Source organism: Anopheles coluzzii, chromosome 2 (assembly GCF_943734685.1).
Source record: "Anopheles coluzzii chromosome 2, AcolN3, whole genome shotgun sequence".
NCBI classification, from domain to species: domain Eukaryota; kingdom Metazoa; phylum Arthropoda; class Insecta; order Diptera; family Culicidae; genus Anopheles; species Anopheles coluzzii.
The window spans coordinates 21,277,631-21,298,119 of NC_064670.1; the positions used below are offsets into that span (position 1 = coordinate 21,277,631).

Below are 20,489 nucleotides of genomic sequence, written 5' to 3' on the forward strand. Positions count from 1 at the left end.
CAGCACCATCACGTGTGTATGTGTTTGCTTTGTCTGTATTCGTTGGCGCACAACCGTGGTTTTATGATCGCGGGCACAGGTTCGTGTGTTTCCCGCGTTCCTTCACACCGAAACGCGATGATGCATACAGACGACTAAAGGGAACGAAACCCTAAGCGACAGACGGGAAATCCCCACGCCACGACGCTGGTGAATGTTATTGTTTTGGAGTTTGTTTGGCTGTAACCAGTCGTGCGCTAGGAACGATGCCACTAACACACTGCTGGCCCCGTTGCCTTTATCAACACGATGTTTGATGTGAAAAAAAACCCTCGTTGTTTGAATCATGCACCTTAGCAATCTTTAAAATCTAAACCCTTCTTTACTCTATCTATAAACAAAGTGATAACACACTGGAATGAGATGGAAGAAGACAGCTTAAAAGAGATAAATAAGCATTTATTTTAATACCGTGCAGCTGTTAGGAACACCTACTTGTTGCTTTTCGTTAACGTTACTAACTTAAATGTAATCTCTCGCTCTCTCTCTCTCCCGCTTCACTTATCATCACCCCGCTCGAACGCGAACCCGATTACGCTTTGGTGCTCTTTCTTCAGCAAACCCGCCAGCGTCCGCATAAGCGGGTACGGTTCGCCACCGCACTTGCCCCGATAGTCGTCCAGATCGAGCGAGAACGCATAGACGCCGGCCAGCTCTTTGCTCTTCACCAACTCGACCTTCTCCTTCAGCGACTCCTCGTTCTCGTACCCGATCCACTGGTTGCCCCGGTACGCGTACGGACACTGCCCGATCGCGTCCCAAACCGTGCGCCAGTTACGTTCAGCCTTCAGCTTCTGGCAGATCTCGAAGTACCCCAGATAGCCCGCACTATACGTATGCTGACCCTTCGGACCAGGGCCGGTCGTCACCGCACCGAGACCGTTCTGCTGACTGTTGCGCAGCGTGTACGTACGCCCGAGGAACGGTACCCCCAGCACGACCCGTTCCGGGGCGCATCCGCTCGCGAGCCACGACTCAACGCCCGCCCGCACGTTCAGCCCCTTGTAGATGCCCTGATCGTGCGGCCGATCCGTCATCGGGCTGTGCACATCGGCAAAGCCGGTCCACGAGCCGCGCAGATCGTACCCGGCAATGTGCACAAAGTCAGCACTCCTGGGTTGGGAGGGAAGAAAGCAAACATTAGCAAACGCCAGACGGGAAAGGGCACTCCTCATACGGGCGACTCACTCGCACAGCAAACTCTGATCGTAGCCCACTTCAAACCGGGTATGGTCGGCCGGCACCTGGATCGCCACCTCCCACGGCTGTCGCGCCCTCAGAAACGCCGTCTTCAGCTCCTCCACCAGATAGACAAAGTTGTCCTTATCGTTGTTGGTGCCGCCCCGCTCCACACTGCCCGGGTACAGCCACACCAGCTCGATGCCATCAAACTCATACCGGCCCATAAACTTGACCACACTTTCGATGAACTTCTTGCGCCGATTGCGAAACGCCGCCATCCGGCTGAACGGTGCCCCGCCATGATCCCAGCCCCCGACCGCCACGTACATCTTCAGATCGGGGAAGCGCTGCTTCAGATCGATGAACCGCCCGAACCCATTCTGCACGATGTCGATCTCGCGCTGCAGCATCGCCAGCTCGTACTCCTCGCTGTCCACACCGACAAAGTTGTACACCACGTGCGTGCACAGATCGCCCGGGACGTCCTCGATCCGGTAGGAGTACGGGTTGGCCCGGCCCTGCGACCAGGTCGTGTAGTGGCAGATCAGCCGGCTGAGGCACTGCCCCTGGAGCAGCAGCAAACCGACGGTGATCGTCCAAAGGACGCTTCTTTCTGGAGCGAGAAAAACGGAGCCAAACAAATGCACGATAACGCACCGCACACACTAACGTGGGTTAGTAAATCTTTACAGAGAGATAACAACAAAAACAAAACAAAAAAACTGGTTCTGCTCCTGCCCTACGTTACGCACCTCGGCCAGCTGCCATTGTGTGTGAGAGAGCGAGTGTGTGATCACCTGAAGCACTGCGCGACGACTGAATCACGCCCGGTGCTAGTGAAGGTGTCGTACCGTGTCCGCGGGGCAACTAGACTAATAACAGTGACGTTTTCACTATACCCGACCGAGGGCAGTGGGATTGTCGCGCATCGACACACACACACCTCACCCGCACTGCCCCGTCCGGAGTGCATACACTGGAAAGAAACTGGTTTCCGGAAAAAACCGTACACTCTCCATCGTACCGGCCAGCGAGAGCGTCACACGACATTCTGCATGCTGGCAGTGTCTGAGTGTGTGAGTTCAAGAAATACAAGGACAATATTGTTTACAAAGAGATTTCCTCTCCCACAGCGTGCCTTGATCGCGATCGAGCCCCGATCGATCGATCGTACACAAGGGAGAGACAGAGAGATTGTTTATTTATTGCAAATTATTACATAAAACCACGGAAACCTAAAATAGGTTGTTGATAGCGTATAACATAACACGGCGGATTGCGATTACAGCGACGCATAATCGTACGCGGTCGGGCTTTCGAGCAGTTTCGCTTTGGTGCGACATTCCGGTCGGTCCGCATTTTCCGGCCAGTCGCAAACGTTCAGCGCGGTGTGGAAGACGGTGCCCGGTTTGCACACAAACTCGACCGGCTGCCCGTGGACGCAGCGATAGTACTTGGTACAGTCGACCGACGGCACAAAGTCCTTGTAGCCGGAACAATCGATCTCCGACTCGTCCTCGCGCTCGGGTGCGGCTGGCGGCATGGCGGGCTCCTCCCGATCCTCCTCCGAATCGGTGTCCGGGGGCAGAATTGTGGTGGGCTTGCGGGTCGTCGTGGTTCGCCGGGCAGTAGTGGTTCTTGTCGTTGGTGCAACCGTTGTCGTCGGTCTTGGTTTGTAGGTAGTGGTGGTAGTGGCAGGACGTGCCGTCGTTTGCTCCCCATCCGAGGACATTGTGGATGGTGGACGATTCCATTCCGGCTGGAGGGAACAAGTGAAACATTCCATTTTAAAAAGGACTTGTTTTAGGCTCCCTCTTCCTCACACTTACCCTTGGTGTGGTTGTTACGGTCGGTTCGGGCACGACGTAATCCTTCATACCATCGTACAGCACCTTCATCAGCGCATTTTCCGGCCCGCAAAGACCGTGGAAATCGTCCATATCGATCGCCCAGGTCATGGCGCCGGCGTACCCCTTCTGCTTGATCCAGTCCATCTTGTGCTGGAGCGACCGTTCGTCCTCGTAACCGACGAACTGGGTGCCCTTGTAGGTGTACGGGCAGAGGCCCACCTCGTCCCACTTCTTCGTCCAGCCCTTTTCCTCGTCCTGCACCTCGGTGCAGATCTGGAAGACAGTCATTACATTTTTTATTTCAATTTCTATGCATTGAAGATTGTTTGAGGGAAAACTACTCAAAAAGAAGTTTAAGTGACCTTAGTATTGTTAATCTAGAACGCAACTCAACAGAAATAGTGCTTACGTAAACTAGGTTTTGAAGGAAAAAATAGGATGTTATGAGATTGGAAAGAGAACAGAGTACAATTAATGTCTAAATGTTTAGATGTGATATTTAAATTGTCTGAGAGCAGTTGAGCAAAGGATCGTTACACTATTACCAGCTACGACGATTTTGAACGGGTAACAGTGGACAAGAGCGTAGGGGAAATGAATAAGCAGCCAAGGATCTCTTCTTCTTCTTTTTGGCACAACAACCGTTGTCGGTCAAGGCCTGCCTGTACCCACTGGTGAAGTGAGCTTGGCTTTCAGTGACTTATTGTTACCATAGTAGGATAGGCCCAAATAAGCCTAGATAGCATGTAAAATAAGCCATCCTTTTGCTAAGGATTCAAATGTCAAATGATGACAACGGACGCGAAGGCCAAGGCGCAACTCTGGAGAACAGTAAGTTGAGCGATACCGCCAACACTAGTATAGATCCGTCATATGCTGATACACTCTAACAATAGCGAGGGTCGGAGTAATCGCCAGAGGAGTGATTTATTGAACCGAGAACTAGGCTTTGGTCATGCTGGTTTGATAGTTTATCCGTTTGTCTATCTGATATTGACCAAACTCAAGTAAAGAGCCCCAAATTGGATTATATTATATCCAAATTGTATAGAGATGATGATTTGATCAAGTCTATGTATTAGTTTTCCATCCCCAGAGAGTATTCAGTTAGAAATATCAGTTCGATATATCAGTTCAAGTTAATGTAGATATATTATCTGGAAAGAATTACTTATCATCTAGATATTCCGAAAGCACTTACCTCATAGTACGCCAAAAATCCGGTTGCATTCGTGTACGGTCCCGGATCGCCACCGCCTGCCTCCTTGTTGATGTACGACCCAAGCGTCGGGTTGGTCGTACTGGCACTGAGCGTGAAAGTCCGTCCATAGAATGGCACTCCAATGACCAACTTGTTGGGCGGGCAGCCATAATTCACCCACAGCTGGACACCATCGTTCTAGGGAGAGCCAAACCAAACACATTCGTTATTCTCTTGCATTTCATCCAGCAAGTGTACCTACTTACCACATTCAGCTTCTCGTAGGCCCACTGATCGTGCGGCCGCTTGTACAGCGGACTGTGCACATCGGCAAACCCGGCCCAATTGCCCCGCAGATCGTACGTCATGCAGTGGATGGCATCCAGATTTTCGCACAGCTCCGGCACGTGGTAGCCCTCCTGCAGGCGAAAGTTGGCCACCGGGACCGCCATCGTAATTTCCCATCCGCGGCCCTCCCGATCGAACGCCCGGCGCAGCTCCTCGACGAAGTAGAAAAACTTATCCTTATCGCCGAAGCTGCCGCCCCGATCGGCCGCCCCCGGGTACTCCCAGTCCAGATCGAACCCATCGAACCCGTACACCTTCATGAACTGGACGACGCTGGAGATGAACGATTGGCGCCGTTCCTTGACCGCCACCATCTGGGAGTACTTTTTGCCACCCTCTGCCCAGCCGCCGACCGCTATCTGGTACTTGGCGTGTGGGTACCGCTGGCGCAGCTCGGTAAAGTTGCGGAACCCGCTCTGCTCCAGGTCGACCTCGGGATCGATCACCAGCACCTGGTAGTTGCTGTCGTCCACCCCGATGAACGAGTAGATGATGTGGGTGCACATCTCCGCCGGGATGTCATCGATCGTGTACCGGCCGACATCGGGCCGATAGATTGCCCAATTGCTGAAGTAGCAAACGATACGTGCTTTCTGTCCTGGGGTGGAATGAAGTAACGGGGTTTTTTGTATTGTTACTATCGGATCGGCTGATTAGACTGGGGTGCAACACGGGCCACCGCAACCGTAGTAGTAGTTTACTTACCTTGTGCTGCTAAAAGCGGAAGAACCGCCAGCAAACAAAGAACCACTGTCCGTGACTGGCCTAACATTGCACCTGAGCAGCATAAGCAATGAGCAATGAGAAGGGAAGGGATGGGATGATGGTTACTTATTACATTCAGTTAAGGGTTGGGAAGCAATGCAACGCTTCCTAAATACGGTATGCATGCACAAACAGCCATAGAGCGATCGGTGGACGGTTTCGTGTGCGCAGAGTGTTGTTAATAAGTATAAAACTAACATTCGATAAGGAGGATATTTAATCAGCATGTATTCAAAAATTAATGTAAAATTTTTACACTTTCTTGGAGCTTAAGATCTCATAAATCCATAAATTAGCCGATAAACAGTTCTGATCAATACACAGAAATATGGCCGACCAAGTTTTGCATTATTGTCTAACCTTTGTCGATTCGCCAATTTTGTATTGAATCTCAATTCCCTAATTTGGTATTGAGTAGTTTGTTATTGTATAAAACATTCCTCCTTCCATTGGATAAAATATTCAGATCCATGGCCAAAATTCCACTTAACAAACATAACATAACAACAACAAAAAAGCGAGAAACTGACCTGCCAACTGCATTAGTAGAATAGAATAACAAATGTGGAAATGCTGTTGCTTTGAATATTGTTCTCTTTTAACACCTCATGGCGCAACTCGCCTGATGGTCTAATAGTACATGCGCCGGTTCCTACAACGCCCGGGTGTGGTTTGATCCCCGGCTGGACCACAATAGCGCGCACAATACAGCTCTAATCCTTTATGAAGGAATGTGATAGGCCGACTTTGACCAATTACAGTTATTGTGTGTATCCAAGGAATGAAATTAGACAACAACTACAGAATAATAATCGATTATTGTTTAAAAAATAATTGCTACTAATAACTTCAAACATTACAGTTCCTAAGTACATCTTTCTGCATCTTGAACATATTTTTCCAAACTCCTAATGTTACTAGTTTAACACGGCCGCCCGTTTATCACTTAATAAGCACATAACTGTCGTATTCACATTAGCCAGCAGCAAGTGCCAGTTTACACACGCCATTCCCATCTCAAGTGTCGGAAAATGACCACTTAATAGCATAAATGCCTTCCCCCACCCGACATGCGATCAGTGTCGTCTTCCTTTCCCGTGGTCCGTTCGGAAACATCACTCTCACACACCGTGTGGACGATAAACGTTGCATAAGTACTTAATGATCGGTCATTAATCACCAAGCACCACAAGAGCCACAAGCCGCTCGGTGTGTTTATTCTTCCGTTGTGTTTATTCTCTCCTCGCGATTCTTCTCTTTGGCAGGCAGTATCGATCCGGCAACGGTGCCGAATAATTCAAATCGCCACCCGCAACAGAATCACTATTCTCGAAGCGTCTTCATTTTTGTTTTGTTTTTTTCGTTCCCTTCTTCAACTCGGTATGTTGTTTATGTTTGTTTTATGCAAATGACACTGATCATACGCATATTCCATGCGCAAAAGCAGCAAGAGAGAGGACACATCATACTGGCTGGCATCTTTACCGCCCGGCCACCGAGATACCGATCAAATACCGTTAATCCGCTATAAACACACATACACACTGCACACAGTCACACACAGTGTCGCACACGATTGCTGCCATTGAACTTGATCTTGGCCGATGAGAGCAAGTCAACTTGCTGGCTCGTTGCTGCGTTTTGATCGCGCACTGCTGGGGGAACCGAGGCACACCCGAGGCAACACGGCCAGCGCGAACCAACCACTCTACTTACCCATCCAACTTGGACGACGCAAAATTCACTAATAAGCTGTCCAGCGCAAACTGGCCGCCGTATTTATACCTCTTCGGCACCTGGGCACCGATCTGGTCGGACGGCGGCCTGCCTCTGATGCCATTCCAGCGCCACAGAGGCAGAGTGGAGTGTGGTAGTGTGTCTCTTCTGCCGTTCTGGGTCCAGTGCCGAGAATCTGCGCGAAATCTGGGTTGGTTTATTTTACACTTTTTTTTGTGTTATTATTTTCCTACCTTTTCTCGCTCGCTCTGGTGTCCTGCTTGCGTCTTTCAAACGTTTACTTACTGGTGATCGAACCGTCGTCTGGATCTGGAAGATCGTCTCTGTACAGAACTAATATTAACACAACTCTGTGGTGGAGGGCGAACTGGGTGGGACAGAAGCTGACCAAGCGAATCGGCGGCCTCAGCTGGAAAGGCTGTTGGATCGACGAAAACACAACCGGTCCTTTGGCTGGTTGGGCGACCTTCCTGACGAGATGGATCGGGCGGGCTCCCGGTCTCGCTACAGGCCGATCGATTTTCGGGACCTTTTGCAAACCTGCTCGGATTAGTTCTGGGTGAGATTCTGTGTGTATGTTTGCGAGTTGCTTTGCGTGTTTGACATTTTTAGTTCGTACTGCTCGATCGCGCGCGGGAATGAATTTAGCGGAAGAATGATGTACAATCGGAAGAACAAAAACAACGGCTGCGGATTGGATGATGGAATGTGAGGGCAGGTATTCACTTGATTCATGTTGAAATGTGGGCAGAATGCATGAAAGAGATTAATTTCAAAAACTGCAACTGCACAGTACACAAAAGGACTCGATGCGACTCGATCATTCTGGTGTGTGTTATGGTAAACGATCGCTTTGCTTTGTTATATGCGTCCTGAAATTCCTAATGTGCCTCAGTTGGAATCCACTTGTTGCTTGATGGATTAAAAATATGAAACAGATTATTCCTTATTCCGTTCTTTTCTCTGGCTATTAGCAAACGGGGTTTGTGTTTATGACTGCAGCACTATAGTGAAAATATTGATCAGTTTGCTACCGTTACAATACGCTTTATTGATCATGAAATATGAACATCTTTCTTGAGCACTGTATCCACCCATATCCGGTCTAGTATCACTGTATAATTTCAACAAGCTGGTTTTCAAATCGCTTAATACACAAACCTTACAAATCCTCTTAAAACAATCACGAGTATGAGATCAACTAACAATTCGGATATACTGGAATTAGGATCCATTTTTCTAGAAAGTACCCCAAAGTACTCCAAAGTAGCAAAGTAACTCGTTAAAAATGGGTAACTTATTCAATAATCAGGAAATGATCCCTGTTTCAATTCTTCACTACTGTACTCAACAACCGTACATTTGTTATCCATTGTTAGCTGGGTGGTTAATGCTTTGTCCTGCCATTTCAGTACCTTTGGAATTCTTAGAAGACCACATCGTAGTCTCCTCCATACACATTTCAATTTGCCCGCATCTGAAATGATACTTTGTAATGTTACATGTTAGTGATGTTTGATCCGGAATGAAGTTGTGGGTCCACTTTGGCTCTGAAAAATTGAATCTGCTTCCGAATCAAATCCTGATCCGACTCCACAATTACAGTTTGTTTGGACTTCTGCGAAGTCAATCAGACTAGTCTGAAATTACAAAGTCCGAATTAAGACTTGAAAATGAACCCTGACCACAGAATAACAACTGTATTGTGGTAAATTGTCCCTAGGTAATATGGATGGGATGAAAATTAAATTGTTTCGTTATTAGTATCATAAAGAGTACAACAATTTTACAAGTAGACAAAAGCTCGTTATAGACGGTTTGACATCTGAAAGCCCTTTTCGATTGAAATTTTGAATGTGATTATAGTGATGAATCGGTCTGGTTATTCAAAGAAGGTTGTTATTTGGTTCATGAATTTTACAAGTGTATTCGTGCCTCTTGTACTAATAATTGTTTAAGGGTTTGATGAATTTTCAATGGCATTCAAGATGGTCAAAAAGATTTTGGATAATATTAGACCTCGTTCCTATACAGACCTTGATAAGAAGTATCCAACTGGAACTTGTCTTTATTTGGACTAACTGGTTTCAATTTATGATTATTCGTTAAATTACGTTACGGACACAACCCCTTATTTAAAATGTTCGTATATGCTGGCGTAACGCCAAAACATTTTGGTTTCACGTTACCATTGCCGTTAAACATTTTTGCAACGAGTTACCTACCTTCGCTGGTTATGTTGACATTATACTTTCGGGCGGCATGTTTCAATAGCCAGAATGCATTTTAGCAGTGAGCCATGCACAATAGCATTTATCGGCTCAGACGACTATGGCAACCGTGCAGCCAAAATGCTGTGCTTGGGTTGCTAGCCACTGGCGTTATGTGTAACGCCGCTGTAACGCGAACAATCCGTGTTTCGATTCAACATCGTCTCTAGATGTTCAAAATTTCATTTTAGAATGCCTGCAAAACTTCATAAAGATAATAGATAATGTTTTAGTTAATTTAAAAAATGCAATTCTTCGATTAAGGATAGCCGATAGAAGTAAGGATTAGCCGTCTACGTTACGGTAGCGTTACGCGTAACGCTCATAGAGATAATAGATAATGTTTTAGTTAATTTGAAAAATGCAAATCCTTCGAATAAGGATAGCCGATAGAAGTAAGGATTAGCCGTCTACGTTACGATAGCGTTACGCGTAACGCTCATAGAGATAATAGATAATGTTTTAGTTAATTTAAAAAATGCAATTCTTCGATTAAGGATAGCCGATAGAAGTAAGGATTAGCCGTCTACGTTACGGTAGCGTTACGCGTAACTCCTGTTTATCTCAAAACCCAAGTAGCATTTTTGTAGAATGCCTTTCTACAATCGCAAGAGGATTTTTTAACAGCCCGTTGCCACAAATAATGAAAGTTGTTGAAAACCATCATTTAAGTTTTGAATAATGATGTTCACATTGAAAACTGTGGCTGAAAACAGTGTAAAGGCCGGGGGACATTGTCCGTACTTGCTAGTGTAATTTTTTTTTAACGCGTACGCTACCTAGCGGCGGCGGATGGAAGCTACAGGCTGGTACAATTTATCGTTCAAAAAACGTTTCGAGTTGAGGAGGCTTTAATTTTACACAATGATGGTTATTTATATTGGAAGGTGGGGAGAAAGCGATTTGTATGAATGATGTTTTGTCCAACAACACTCATCGGACTGATTTGTAGCAATTAATGGACATTGATCATCATTTCATAGAACAACACCGGCACCCACAGTCTGATGACAGCTCCACAGTACGCTTCCAACATTCCCCTAATCGATTGCAACACTCCCCCATATGATTGCAAACTTCCACAGCTTGCTTGCAACATTCCCCTACCGATTTGCAACATTTCACTAAGTGGTTGAACTATTCCCTTATATTAGTGCGTAGCCACGGAGCTGAAAAAATGTTGAATTTTTTTTCAACTTTGTCAAAATTGCTTGTCAACTGCAAAAAAGAGCTTTTCTCGTGGCCGCACCAAAAACATACACAAGAGCGAAAAAAGCTCCAACATCTGAATATCATCGATATTTTGTTTAAGAAGTACTAAATAGGTACATACATCAATTAGAATCATGCATTTTAGCATTATTATCATAACAATGGGTCACAACTGCGCCAAATAGCTGTTTGTTTACGCTTTTTCACGAACGTCAAGTTTTGTCAACTTTTGTCAACTTTTTTTCCTGGCTGCTCCAGGTTACAAAATTTTGACAAAAGCTCAAAAAAGTGACAAAAGCTCACATTTTGAAAAATTTGTCAGCATTTTGTCACTCCCATGGCCTTTCGCTTTATGATTCGAAACCCTGTAATACGGACGTCACACGAAGCGTAAACTTTGGCGTAAACTGGATTTCAGCCATACAACCCTGAAATCTTTTGACAGGAAGTTTACGCTCTCCCATACAAATCAAGCGTAAACTTTTTGAGTTTACGCCTCGTGTGACGTCCGTATAAGACATCGAACACCTGACAGAGCACCTATCGAAAAGAGTCGTGTTTGTGTATCTCGTTTGATTGGTCCCAGAGCGCCGCCTTACTTTTACCAAGTGTTGAAGTAATGAACGAATGGAACGGTGCAGTATAAACGTGTAAATTTTGACAGCAGCAATTTTCCAACACAAACAAATTCCAACTGATTCCCACACAAGCGACAGTCACTGCCGGGAAACGCACGCGTTGTTAGCAAACGCTACCGGCTTCGGCTTGTAAAATATCATGAAAATTACACAAAGTGCTCTATTACAGAATACAAGGTAAATAGGAAACTTAATCCAAGCCATATACCTTTTCAATGACTAATCAATATAATTCTTTTACAGGTTGAGAAGAAGAAGCAACAAAATGCGAGACACAACGGCGTCGGCAAGCGGACGCTGCATTATTCTGCGGAACTTTGATGACTTACATGAAAATAATTCTTTGCATGAATTAGTATCTACCTCCGTTTACCCTACGATATGAAAACCGAATGAAATAAATATGAATTACAGAGCCGTGGTCGGTTAACAAAGAAACTGTAGGTGTTCATTAGTTTGTTGTGGAGGTATACTGGCGAAGCGTTGGCACCTATAAAAAGGTGACCATTTTCGGATTTGTGTCATTAGGGTACCACTCTTCACCGTGTATCTTTCGTGTCGAGATTTTTATTGGTTAATCATGAAATAGAGTACGTCTCATGGGGCACCGCTTCCCGTTACGAGGTTGAAAGATTTGGTACAATGATACGGGGAGGGAAAAGGGTTCCTCAGAAGCGTAATGGAGTAGGGTCCCAAACGATAAATCCTTTTTCTCCTCTCTTTCTCTCTCTCTCTCTCTCTCTCAATTACGCTAATTCTGTTAATCAATGTTCAATGTGTCATTGCAGCAAAAGAAAAAAAAACCAATCCGCCGCTTGTCTTCCCTCCCTTCCGCCGGAACCACCGTGTGTGCGCATAAGGAATCGAAAGGACTCATCCGCTGATACAGCAGACCGACCACCAGGTAGAGGAGGCTGGATAGAGAAGGTGTACCGTACGGGCACACACTGTGGGATGTAAGTAGTCTTATATGTACAATTACCATACGTTTCCAAGCCGGTAAAAGTGCTTTTTAGATAAATAGAGAAAGAGAGAGAGAGAGGGAAAATTAGATGCGTGCTGTATGCATGACACGAGAACTAGAGTTTATCCTGATATTCGTAACGGAACGTGATGATGATGTGATGTTCTGCTGTTTGTGGTTTTGTGGTATGTGTTGGCAGTGGGAGTGTCATTTTATTGTTAAAAACATGCACCGCTCCCTAGCTCTGGCCCATAGCTCTGTGCATATGCTTGCACACGACCTGTGTCCTCTCTCGCTCCTGTGTGTGTGTGTCCTATCGCCAGGTGCCAAAGATCAACACAAATTTGCCATAACTAGTAAGCACACACACACACACGCTAAACAAACGCGTTCTTAGCGACGTGTGAAGTGGCCAATTTTCCAGAACTTTGTCTTTTTGTCAACTTAAACTGTTTAAACGCTCTGCCTTTTAAGGTGTAGGTGCATAATAAGTCGCGAATATGCAAGTAAAACTAAAGATCTACCTCCTCGCGCGCTCCCCCTGCGTTACCAAAGCAGCAGAACAGATCTACACTGAATGTGGGAAACCGAACTCATCGCAAACACGCAACTGCCGAACGCAAGCACTGCGCAAAACGCTAAAGTAAAATCGTGATCAAAGTGCTGTCACGCATTATGTTAAGCATAATGCTCAAAATATTAACGTCTGCGGAACGCGAAAGCGCAGTATTCTATCAGATAGTGTGTAATACTGTGTGTCTCTGCTTCACACGGGAAAGGGAAGAGGGGGAGGAGGGCGGTGAGTTCTTCAATGTCCTCAATGCTTTCCGTTCCTTGTTGCCTTACCGCCGCCTGGCTTCACTTGCTCCAACTCTTTACACTTTAGAATATATGTATATATATATATGCTATACGTTTGTTTTTAAATCCCTCTCGCATCGAATGCATTTCCTCACTATTGCACTTCCGAGCGCGTCTTTTTTTATATATAGGGTGTGAGCCACCCTCCTGAACCATTCCAGAAATGATAACTCCGTAACGCCGTAACTCACGCAAGTCACATTTTGCACGCTCGCGTTTGTTGTTGGCACACTAGTTGCGCACAAAGCAGCCATCACATTCGCTCTAACCGCGTGCCGCGTGTTTCCGCGTGTCAGGCGCGAACGTGTGCCACCCCATCGCTTTTGCTTAACTGATAAAGTCAATCCGTGTTGTTTGCTATGTATCGATCCCAATTCGCGGTAAGTAGATTTAACAAGTTTTAGCCTAGCGAGACGATCGTGTCTATGTGATCGTTGTTAAATTTTGCTATTCCGTTCCCCCTCTCTCTCACTCTCTTTCTCTGTCTCTCTCGGTTTGGTTGATCGCGCGCACGGTCGCCTCGTCCTGCTGCACAGCATCTTGCACTTAGCATCTAAAACTCTTACTTATGATATTCCCTTGTGTTAGTTTGTCGTCGACGTCCGTAAAGTAGTATTATTGATCGCGCTGGCTGCCGCCCACGTCTGTCTCCACCCCCCCAAACCCCACAGATGAATGATATAATGATTGTGTTTAACGTTTACTACTGCGCTTTGTTCTTAATAATCAGACTGTGTGATGTTGTGTGCCCCCTTCTTCGCTTGTGCTTATCATCAACATTCAAAGGTTCGAAAAAACGGTTTGCATTCGGTGTGGCGGTGCATAAAAGTAAACACACAAACACACGCACACACACACACACACAATCACCCAATCACCCAATTTGCCTCCAAAAACTCTTCTTAATACAACGCGCGCGCGCGTCAATTCGTTCCAATTCCTTTTCCAGTTTCCTTCGGCGCCATTGGTGGTGGTGGTGTGGTGGTGTGCCAAATTCCAGTGTAAATCCGGCAGTTGGTTTTCAGTGTTTTCAATTAATTTTTGCTAGCTACAAACAAATGCAACTTCCCTCCCCATCATCACCATCATCACCATCATCGACAAGACTGCCTCGCGAAGCTGCCGTTCGATCGAAGTCCGCAGTTCAATCTAGCAGCGTGTTTCCAGAATTGGCTCGTTTATCTTCGAGTGGGAAGCCGTCTTGCGCTGGGAGGCTTCGTTCAGCCCACCGATACTGCCGCCGGCCGTGGTGCTGGCGGCGGTGGTTGTCGGGCCGGCCGTTAGGCTGCCGCCACTGCCACCGACCTTCTTGCTCGCGCCCACCTGCTGCTGCAGGATCGTGTCGTTCAGGAAGGCCGGCGGCGTGGGAAAGGCGGCCGAATGGCTGTACTTGTTCATCTGCTCGCTCAGCCGCCGGATGTTCAGCTGCAGCTCGTCATCCTTTTGCGAGGGCGTGGTGGAGAAGCTGTGCCGCGGCTGCAGCATGTTCGGGTTGAGCAGGTTGAGCGACGCTTTCGTCGGCTCCTGCTGCTGCTGCTGCTGCAGCGGCTGCTTGGCCGGCGATGCTAGATGCTGTGTCGCCGGCGGTATGCTAAGCTTCGGTGACGGTTGCTTCCGGCCGGTCGGTGAACCGTTGCCGTTGTAGCTGCTGAAGCTACCGCTGTTGCTCGTGTTGCTGCTGCTGTGGTTGATGGCATTGCTGATAAGCCCACCGCTGCCGCTGCTACCGTGCCCGTTCAGGTTCGAGTTGGAAGCGTTCTTCTCTATCTTGAGCGACGAGACGGACTTGTTTTTGGCCAGCGCTAGCGACCCGGTTTGCGGCGATTTGTTCGTGTCCGTTTCGCCCGCCCCAGCCGGTGGCGGCTGAAAAAAGTCCTCATAAAACGATGGCGACTTGGAGCGCTGCAGCTTCGGTCGGGTGATTTTCTTGCGCGCATCGAAGCTCCCGTCCACGCCCGGTATGGTGAGCGTTTTCTCGAACCGACCGAGCGATTGCTGCTGGCACAGCTTCGCTTGATGCTTGCCGCCCACAGCAACGTCTGAGTCATCGCGGCTCACCGTACTGGTGAGCGATTTCGTTTGATGGGGCAACGCCGCCGCATTCCGCTTCTTCGCGCCCCCTCCGGTGCCTCCCTTTGCCGATCCCCGCTCGGGAAGGTTCACGTTCGAGCGCCAAACCCAGGGGTCGGAGTGTTTCATGTACTCGAGGCACGGTTTGCCGTACGCTTTGGCGCTGTTATCAAGCGTCTTGGATTTTTGCTGCTTCGGCAGCGACGGCAGCGGCGAATTGCTGGCCGACATGCGCGTCCACGGATCCGACGGCACGTACACCAGGCAGCTGGTGCTGCGGTTGTTGTTAGCGCTCTTCAAGCAATCGCTCAACTTTTTTGCCTTCTCACCACCACCACCACCACCGTTCACTGCTGCTGCTGTGTTCGATTTCGGTGTCGACGAATCACCCTTGCTTTCAGCAGCTACCCGCCGTTGCTCGTCCTTCGGCTCTGCCTTCTTGGCCGAATCGCGCCGCTTCGTGCCCTCGTCATCGCAGTACTCCTCGTTCGGCGACAGCTTCACCGAGATGATGTCATTTTCGTCCGACACCATAATCGAATGCTGATGGCGTACGGGCGGCCGGGGCGATAGGCTGCGCGTGTTGCGCAGCATCCGCGGCGGTTTGCTTTCGCCGAGCGAGTTTGACTTTTCCAGCGTGCGCTGATGGTCCGCCGCTCTCACTGGTGTTAACTTTTGCGGGCTCAGCTTCGGGCTGGTTGCTGCGGAGGAGGCAGCCAAAGTGGCGGCACCACCACCACCACCACCACCAGCCGCTGCTTGCTTCATGGGGCTGGCAGTGACCGCGTGCTTGTGGCCGCCCGACGAATTAATGCTCAGCGAGGACAGGCGCCGGTAGTGGCTTTCCGTTTTGGGTGAAAAGTTAAAATCAAACTTCGTATCGGTGGAGGCTTCAATTTTGGGGCTACGGCACTCCTGCTGCTGCTGCCCAATCGCCTTCAGCGGGCTGCTCGATTTGGGGCTCGTTGAAGCGTCCTTGAACTTGGAAGAGTTGTGCTTCTTCTGCTGCTGCTGAGCCGACTTGGTCGTGCCGGTTGTATCACAAGCGCTGGCACACTTTCTGCACCCCTTGCCGCCGTTGATCGAGCTGGGCGAGTACAGGCCACAGCTGCACTCCTCCGGCGGACAGCTCGAGTCGAACAGGTCGAGACTTTCCGTGCTGGCGTTCCGTTTGGTTGGCTTCTTGCGCACCATGCCCCCGCCGCCGGCAGCGCCGGCCTGCGTCTGGTAGGGATTCTCGTAGGAAGCCAGCTCCTTCCGTATGCTGCTGCTAATCGTCGAATGCTGGTGACCGTGCTGTGCATGATGCTGATGATGATGATGGGAGTGGGTGGTGTTGTTGTGCGAAGCGTTTTTCGACAATTTTTCCGATCGCGTACCAGTGCTCTTGCCACAGCTGCAACCGCTGCTGTACGTGTTGCTGCCGCTCGGCCCGGCCAACGAGTGCTATAACAGTTTTTCGCTACCACTGCGCGACGAGCTTCCGCCGCCGCCGCCCCCTACTCCTCCGGTCGTTGCCGTACCGCTGGTGGAGCCACCGGCGCCACCGCCACCGCTTGTGCTGCTACTGCTAGTAGCGGTTGTGCTGGTTGTGGCGGCCGGGGTCGCTTCCTCGCCCGCGGTACGCTTGCCCGATCCCGCCTTCGCCGGGCGCTGCGACGGGCTTTTCGGGGCTGCCGCTCCGGCCGACGAGGAAGACAGCTGACCGGAGGAGGCATGCTTTAATTGTCAGTTGCCCAGCTCGACCGCGATGAACTTCTTCAGCCGATCCAGGTACTGGTTGTACAGCTCCACATCATTGTGACCGGCTCCCTGGGGACAAAAAAACAGAAAGATTGGTTAACTTTGCTTTCACCTGCAGGACAGGGGATAAGCGCCTTGTCACTCACCTCAACCCACAACGGTTCGACGGCTTTTGGGCACTTTTCGTAGATGCTTAAACCGTGGGAAAAGTCTATAACCTCATCCTCCGTGCCGTGTATCACCAGCACCGGCGATGATATCTTCGACACCTTATCGATACTGTGCGTGTGTGTGTATGTGCATGTGATAGATGGGGGAGAAAAGATGAGAAAAAAGCGATTATTTCAAACGCTCGATTTCGTACCGCAACGACCTGCCGCATCGCGCCAACCAACCTTGGAAACACGTCGAAAAACCAGGTCCGCTTCGTGTTTGGAAAGGCCACCCTCATCCCCGACATCAGGGGAGAGTGCAGGATCACAGCCCCAACTTCGTAGCGCGCGGCCAGATCGACCGTCGGCACCGTGCCGATGCTCTGCCCGTACAGGATGATGTTCTCCGGGCTGACGCCGAACCGGGTGCGCAGCGAGTGCCACGCCGCGTCGATGTCGGCGTACAGGTTCTTCTCCGACGGCTTGCCGCCGCTCATGCCGTACCCGGAGTAGTCGTAGCTGAAGATGTTACAGTTGATGCGCAGCCCCAGCCCCAGGTAGAAGCTGCTCATCTGCCCGAGATCGACCGCATTGCCGTGGGAGAAGAGCAGCGTGTACTTGGCGCTCGGCGTGCACTTGACGTAGATGCAGGACAGCTTGTTGCCGCGGGCGGTGCGCGTAAAGAACCCCTCCACGTTTTCCTTCTCGCGCTCCGAGTACGGCCACTCGGCCCGCTCGTTGAAGCTGAGCAGGTACTTTGCCTTCGACTCGTCGATCGGCGTCAGGTTGTAGGTCGGTTCCGGCGGCAGAAAGGCAAGCTTGGCCGCGATCCGACCCGGCAGCGGCGGGCAGCAGAACAGGCAGCACAGCTCACCGAAGCTGGGAAGGAAAGGGGAGGGCAAAAGGGGAAAACGTTAACTTTGACATTAGGAGGTTTGCGTTAAATTGTATCCAATATCGTCCACAGACTAATAATCACACAGAGGAGAGGGTCGCGACCAGTGGAGAGGAGAGCACATATTGCCACAATATTTACATAAATAATCCCATATTGTTTACTGTCGACGACGGCCGTAGTTGGCAAAAGCTGCTCTGGATCTCGCAGTCGGCTGGTACTGGTGCTGTAGCCAATCCGGGAATGGCGCACTATCGCGCTAACACCGGGCAACGTTTATGATCGCGTATTAGACCGTCGTTCGTCTTGTGACTGATACGGGCAATTAGCGCACTGTTGTGAAACGGGCCACACGGGCGATGGGGCTTATGGGGATTGCGTTAAGGGAGGGGAGGGTGCTGTGGAGGGCGGCTTTATGGGCCGTACCGCAGTACCACATTATTATCAAACCAATATATGCGTGACTGGGATTAATACGCCGAGTGCCTGGCGCACGGGGGACGGAGAAATCAGTCAGGTCCGCTTCTCTCCTGCCAATCGATTCATCCAATCAAACACGGCGACGGCGAGGACCCCTGGAAGGGTTGCTAATGCGGGACGCTGCTGGAAAGGGAGGGGACATACGGAAAAAGGATATGTGCAGTTGGCGGTGAAAAAACAGGACACTCGTCATAACGAGATAAGACGCACAACACGTCCGGAAGTGGATAATCGATAAAAGTGGGGGTTATGAAGAAAAATTCATATCATTTTCCCCCCTCTCTCGCTTGTGCTGTTTTTTTTTTTGCTACTGGCTGTGGAAAATCGTTTTTTTTTCAATGATTCCCACGCCGATTGTACCACAGCACATACACATTCACTACTCACCTTAGTCCATTCATTGTTGTGGCTGGGTGGGTGGTTGCTGGTTGTGGGGGGGGAGGTGTTCCGCTACACTACTACTACTGCTGGTGCTGCTGCTGCTGCAGGTGTTGATTGCATCCACACGGCGAAGATTTGCAACGCACAGATCCTGCTGTCCGTCGCCTAATTATGCTTTTTTTGTTCTTCCTTTCGCTCCTTCCACCCACCTCTCACACACACACACACGCCGGTGTGACGGACGAGATTTTCTCTCACGCCGTTCGCTTTCCACCGCTGTTTTCCCACACACACACACACGGCGGCTGGAGACTGATGCTGATGCTGCTGCTACTGCTGCTGCTGCTGGTTGCTTCGTTGCTATCGATTTAGCCCAACACAGACACACACACACTGCTCTCTTTTCGTTTGTACGCGCGCAGCCTGCTTTGTCTACGTGTCGCGTCGGTATCACACACAGAAGAAGACAAAAAAAAACAGTCGCGTTCGAGGGGACGGGGGGCGGTGAAAACAAGGACACACAAACGGATCGACAAGGGTAGAACTCTACCGGTTGCTTCCTAGTTGTTGCTGACTGGAATGGCTCACTCTTCGGCAGCAGGAACACTCCTTACGAGATAGCGCAAAGACGGAAGAGAAGTAACAGCCCCGACAACACTACGAAGAAATCACTACGCTCTGGGCCGTGGTGCGATTGCAATCAAAACACTACACACTACACTGACGGGGGGGGAGGAGAAAGGGGCTTTTTGCTTACCCCCATCTACACACACACGCGCGCGCAAAAAAAAGGTTCTGTTGACAGAAGAAGCAACGCTGATAGTACAACGCTTACGGGGGCAGAACGGAAGGCGAGCAAAAACACACACAATCGCTTGCTCTCTCTCTCGCGCACGCCTTGTCTCGGTACGTAAACCACATTCAGCCTTATCTATTGATTTCGGGACACTTTTCTTTACATGACTAATGCAGCCCGCCACTGTCCTCCGCCCTGCTGCCTGCCGTCTCGGAGTTGCATACGTCACAGCACAACTTTACAAGTGGAAAACAACAAATCCTTGAGCCTGCTGTGTGTGCTTTGTTCGCGTTGTGCGTTGTATCCGTTTTCGGGCTCTTCTCTGTACATACACACATGCACGCACGCACGCACGCACCCACACACTTGCCTGTAGCGCTGTGGGAGTTTTTCGCTTCGATTCGTGTGTGTGTGTGTTTGTGTGTGTGTTACGACAATGGGAATGTTTTGTGCGTGTGTTTAGCTTGGCTCGTTGTTTGGGGGCCCGGTTTGCTGTTGCGTTTGTTGCGTTGAATCGATTAACACTACTTTTCACTACAAACAGCACACACTACACACGCTCGCCCTTCTGTTGCATTACATCTAATTAATCATCACTGCACGCTCAGGCTGCAGCCACACGAAGGGCCGAGACGGAAAGCAACAACAGGCGTTTGACAGCGAAACTATGGGCGTTGGGGTGGTCAAAAGCGATTGGACAACAAATCATCGCAATTCGATGTTTAGTTTTCGTCGAAGCGTTGGTGTTCCACAAAAATGGACTAAAAAGATGGTAATGAAATGAAGACGTTTAATGAACGATTTAATGACTATTATTACGATTTCGTTAGGGGGTAGTTTTGGCAAAAAAAAAAACAAAAACAAATTTAAAATAAACAGCCTACGAAAGTGAATATTGTATCGGA

At 49.1% G+C, this 20,489-nt stretch overlaps 3 protein-coding genes across 4 annotated transcripts; all 3 read right to left on the reverse strand.

Moving 5' to 3' along the window:
• Window positions 1-417: 417 nt before the first annotated feature.
• LOC120952326 (endochitinase) lies at window positions 418-7,222 on the reverse strand. The gene is made up of 10 exons (XM_049607086.1): window positions 7,102-7,222; window positions 5,326-5,397; window positions 4,539-5,218; window positions 4,273-4,470; window positions 3,051-3,344; window positions 2,508-2,980; window positions 2,441-2,456; window positions 1,974-2,088; window positions 1,228-1,834; window positions 418-1,152 (listed from the first exon to the last, which is right to left on the reverse strand). The coding sequence occupies exons 1-10, from the start codon at window positions 7,103-7,105 to the stop codon at window positions 537-539; spliced, it is 3,075 nt and encodes a 1,024-aa protein (XP_049463043.1). The 5' UTR covers window positions 7,106-7,222; the 3' UTR covers window positions 418-536.
• A 4,567-nt stretch (window positions 7,223-11,789) lies between these two features.
• Window positions 11,790-16,331, reverse strand: LOC120948036 (uncharacterized). The gene has a single exon (XM_040364004.2). It carries the CDS (start codon window positions 16,329-16,331, stop codon window positions 14,217-14,219), a length of 2,115 nt encoding a protein of 704 aa, XP_040219938.2. The 3' UTR covers window positions 11,790-14,216.
• A 506-nt stretch (window positions 16,332-16,837) lies between these two features.
• On the reverse strand, window positions 16,838-20,213 carry LOC120948037 (alpha/beta hydrolase domain-containing protein 17B). Of its 2 annotated transcripts, none has more exons than XM_040364006.2 (4): window positions 18,795-20,213; window positions 17,276-17,911; window positions 17,027-17,159; window positions 16,838-16,949 (listed from the first exon to the last, which is right to left on the reverse strand). In XM_040364006.2, the coding sequence occupies exons 1-4, from the start codon at window positions 18,806-18,808 to the stop codon at window positions 16,866-16,868; spliced, it is 867 nt and encodes a 288-aa protein (XP_040219940.1). In that variant the 5' UTR covers window positions 18,809-20,213; the 3' UTR covers window positions 16,838-16,865. The 2 variants fall into 2 exon arrangements, with proteins under 2 accessions (XP_040219940.1, XP_040219941.1); XM_040364007.2 differs by lacking the exon at window positions 18,795-20,213 and adding an exon at window positions 18,069-18,097.
• Window positions 20,214-20,489: the final 276 nt, after the last annotated feature.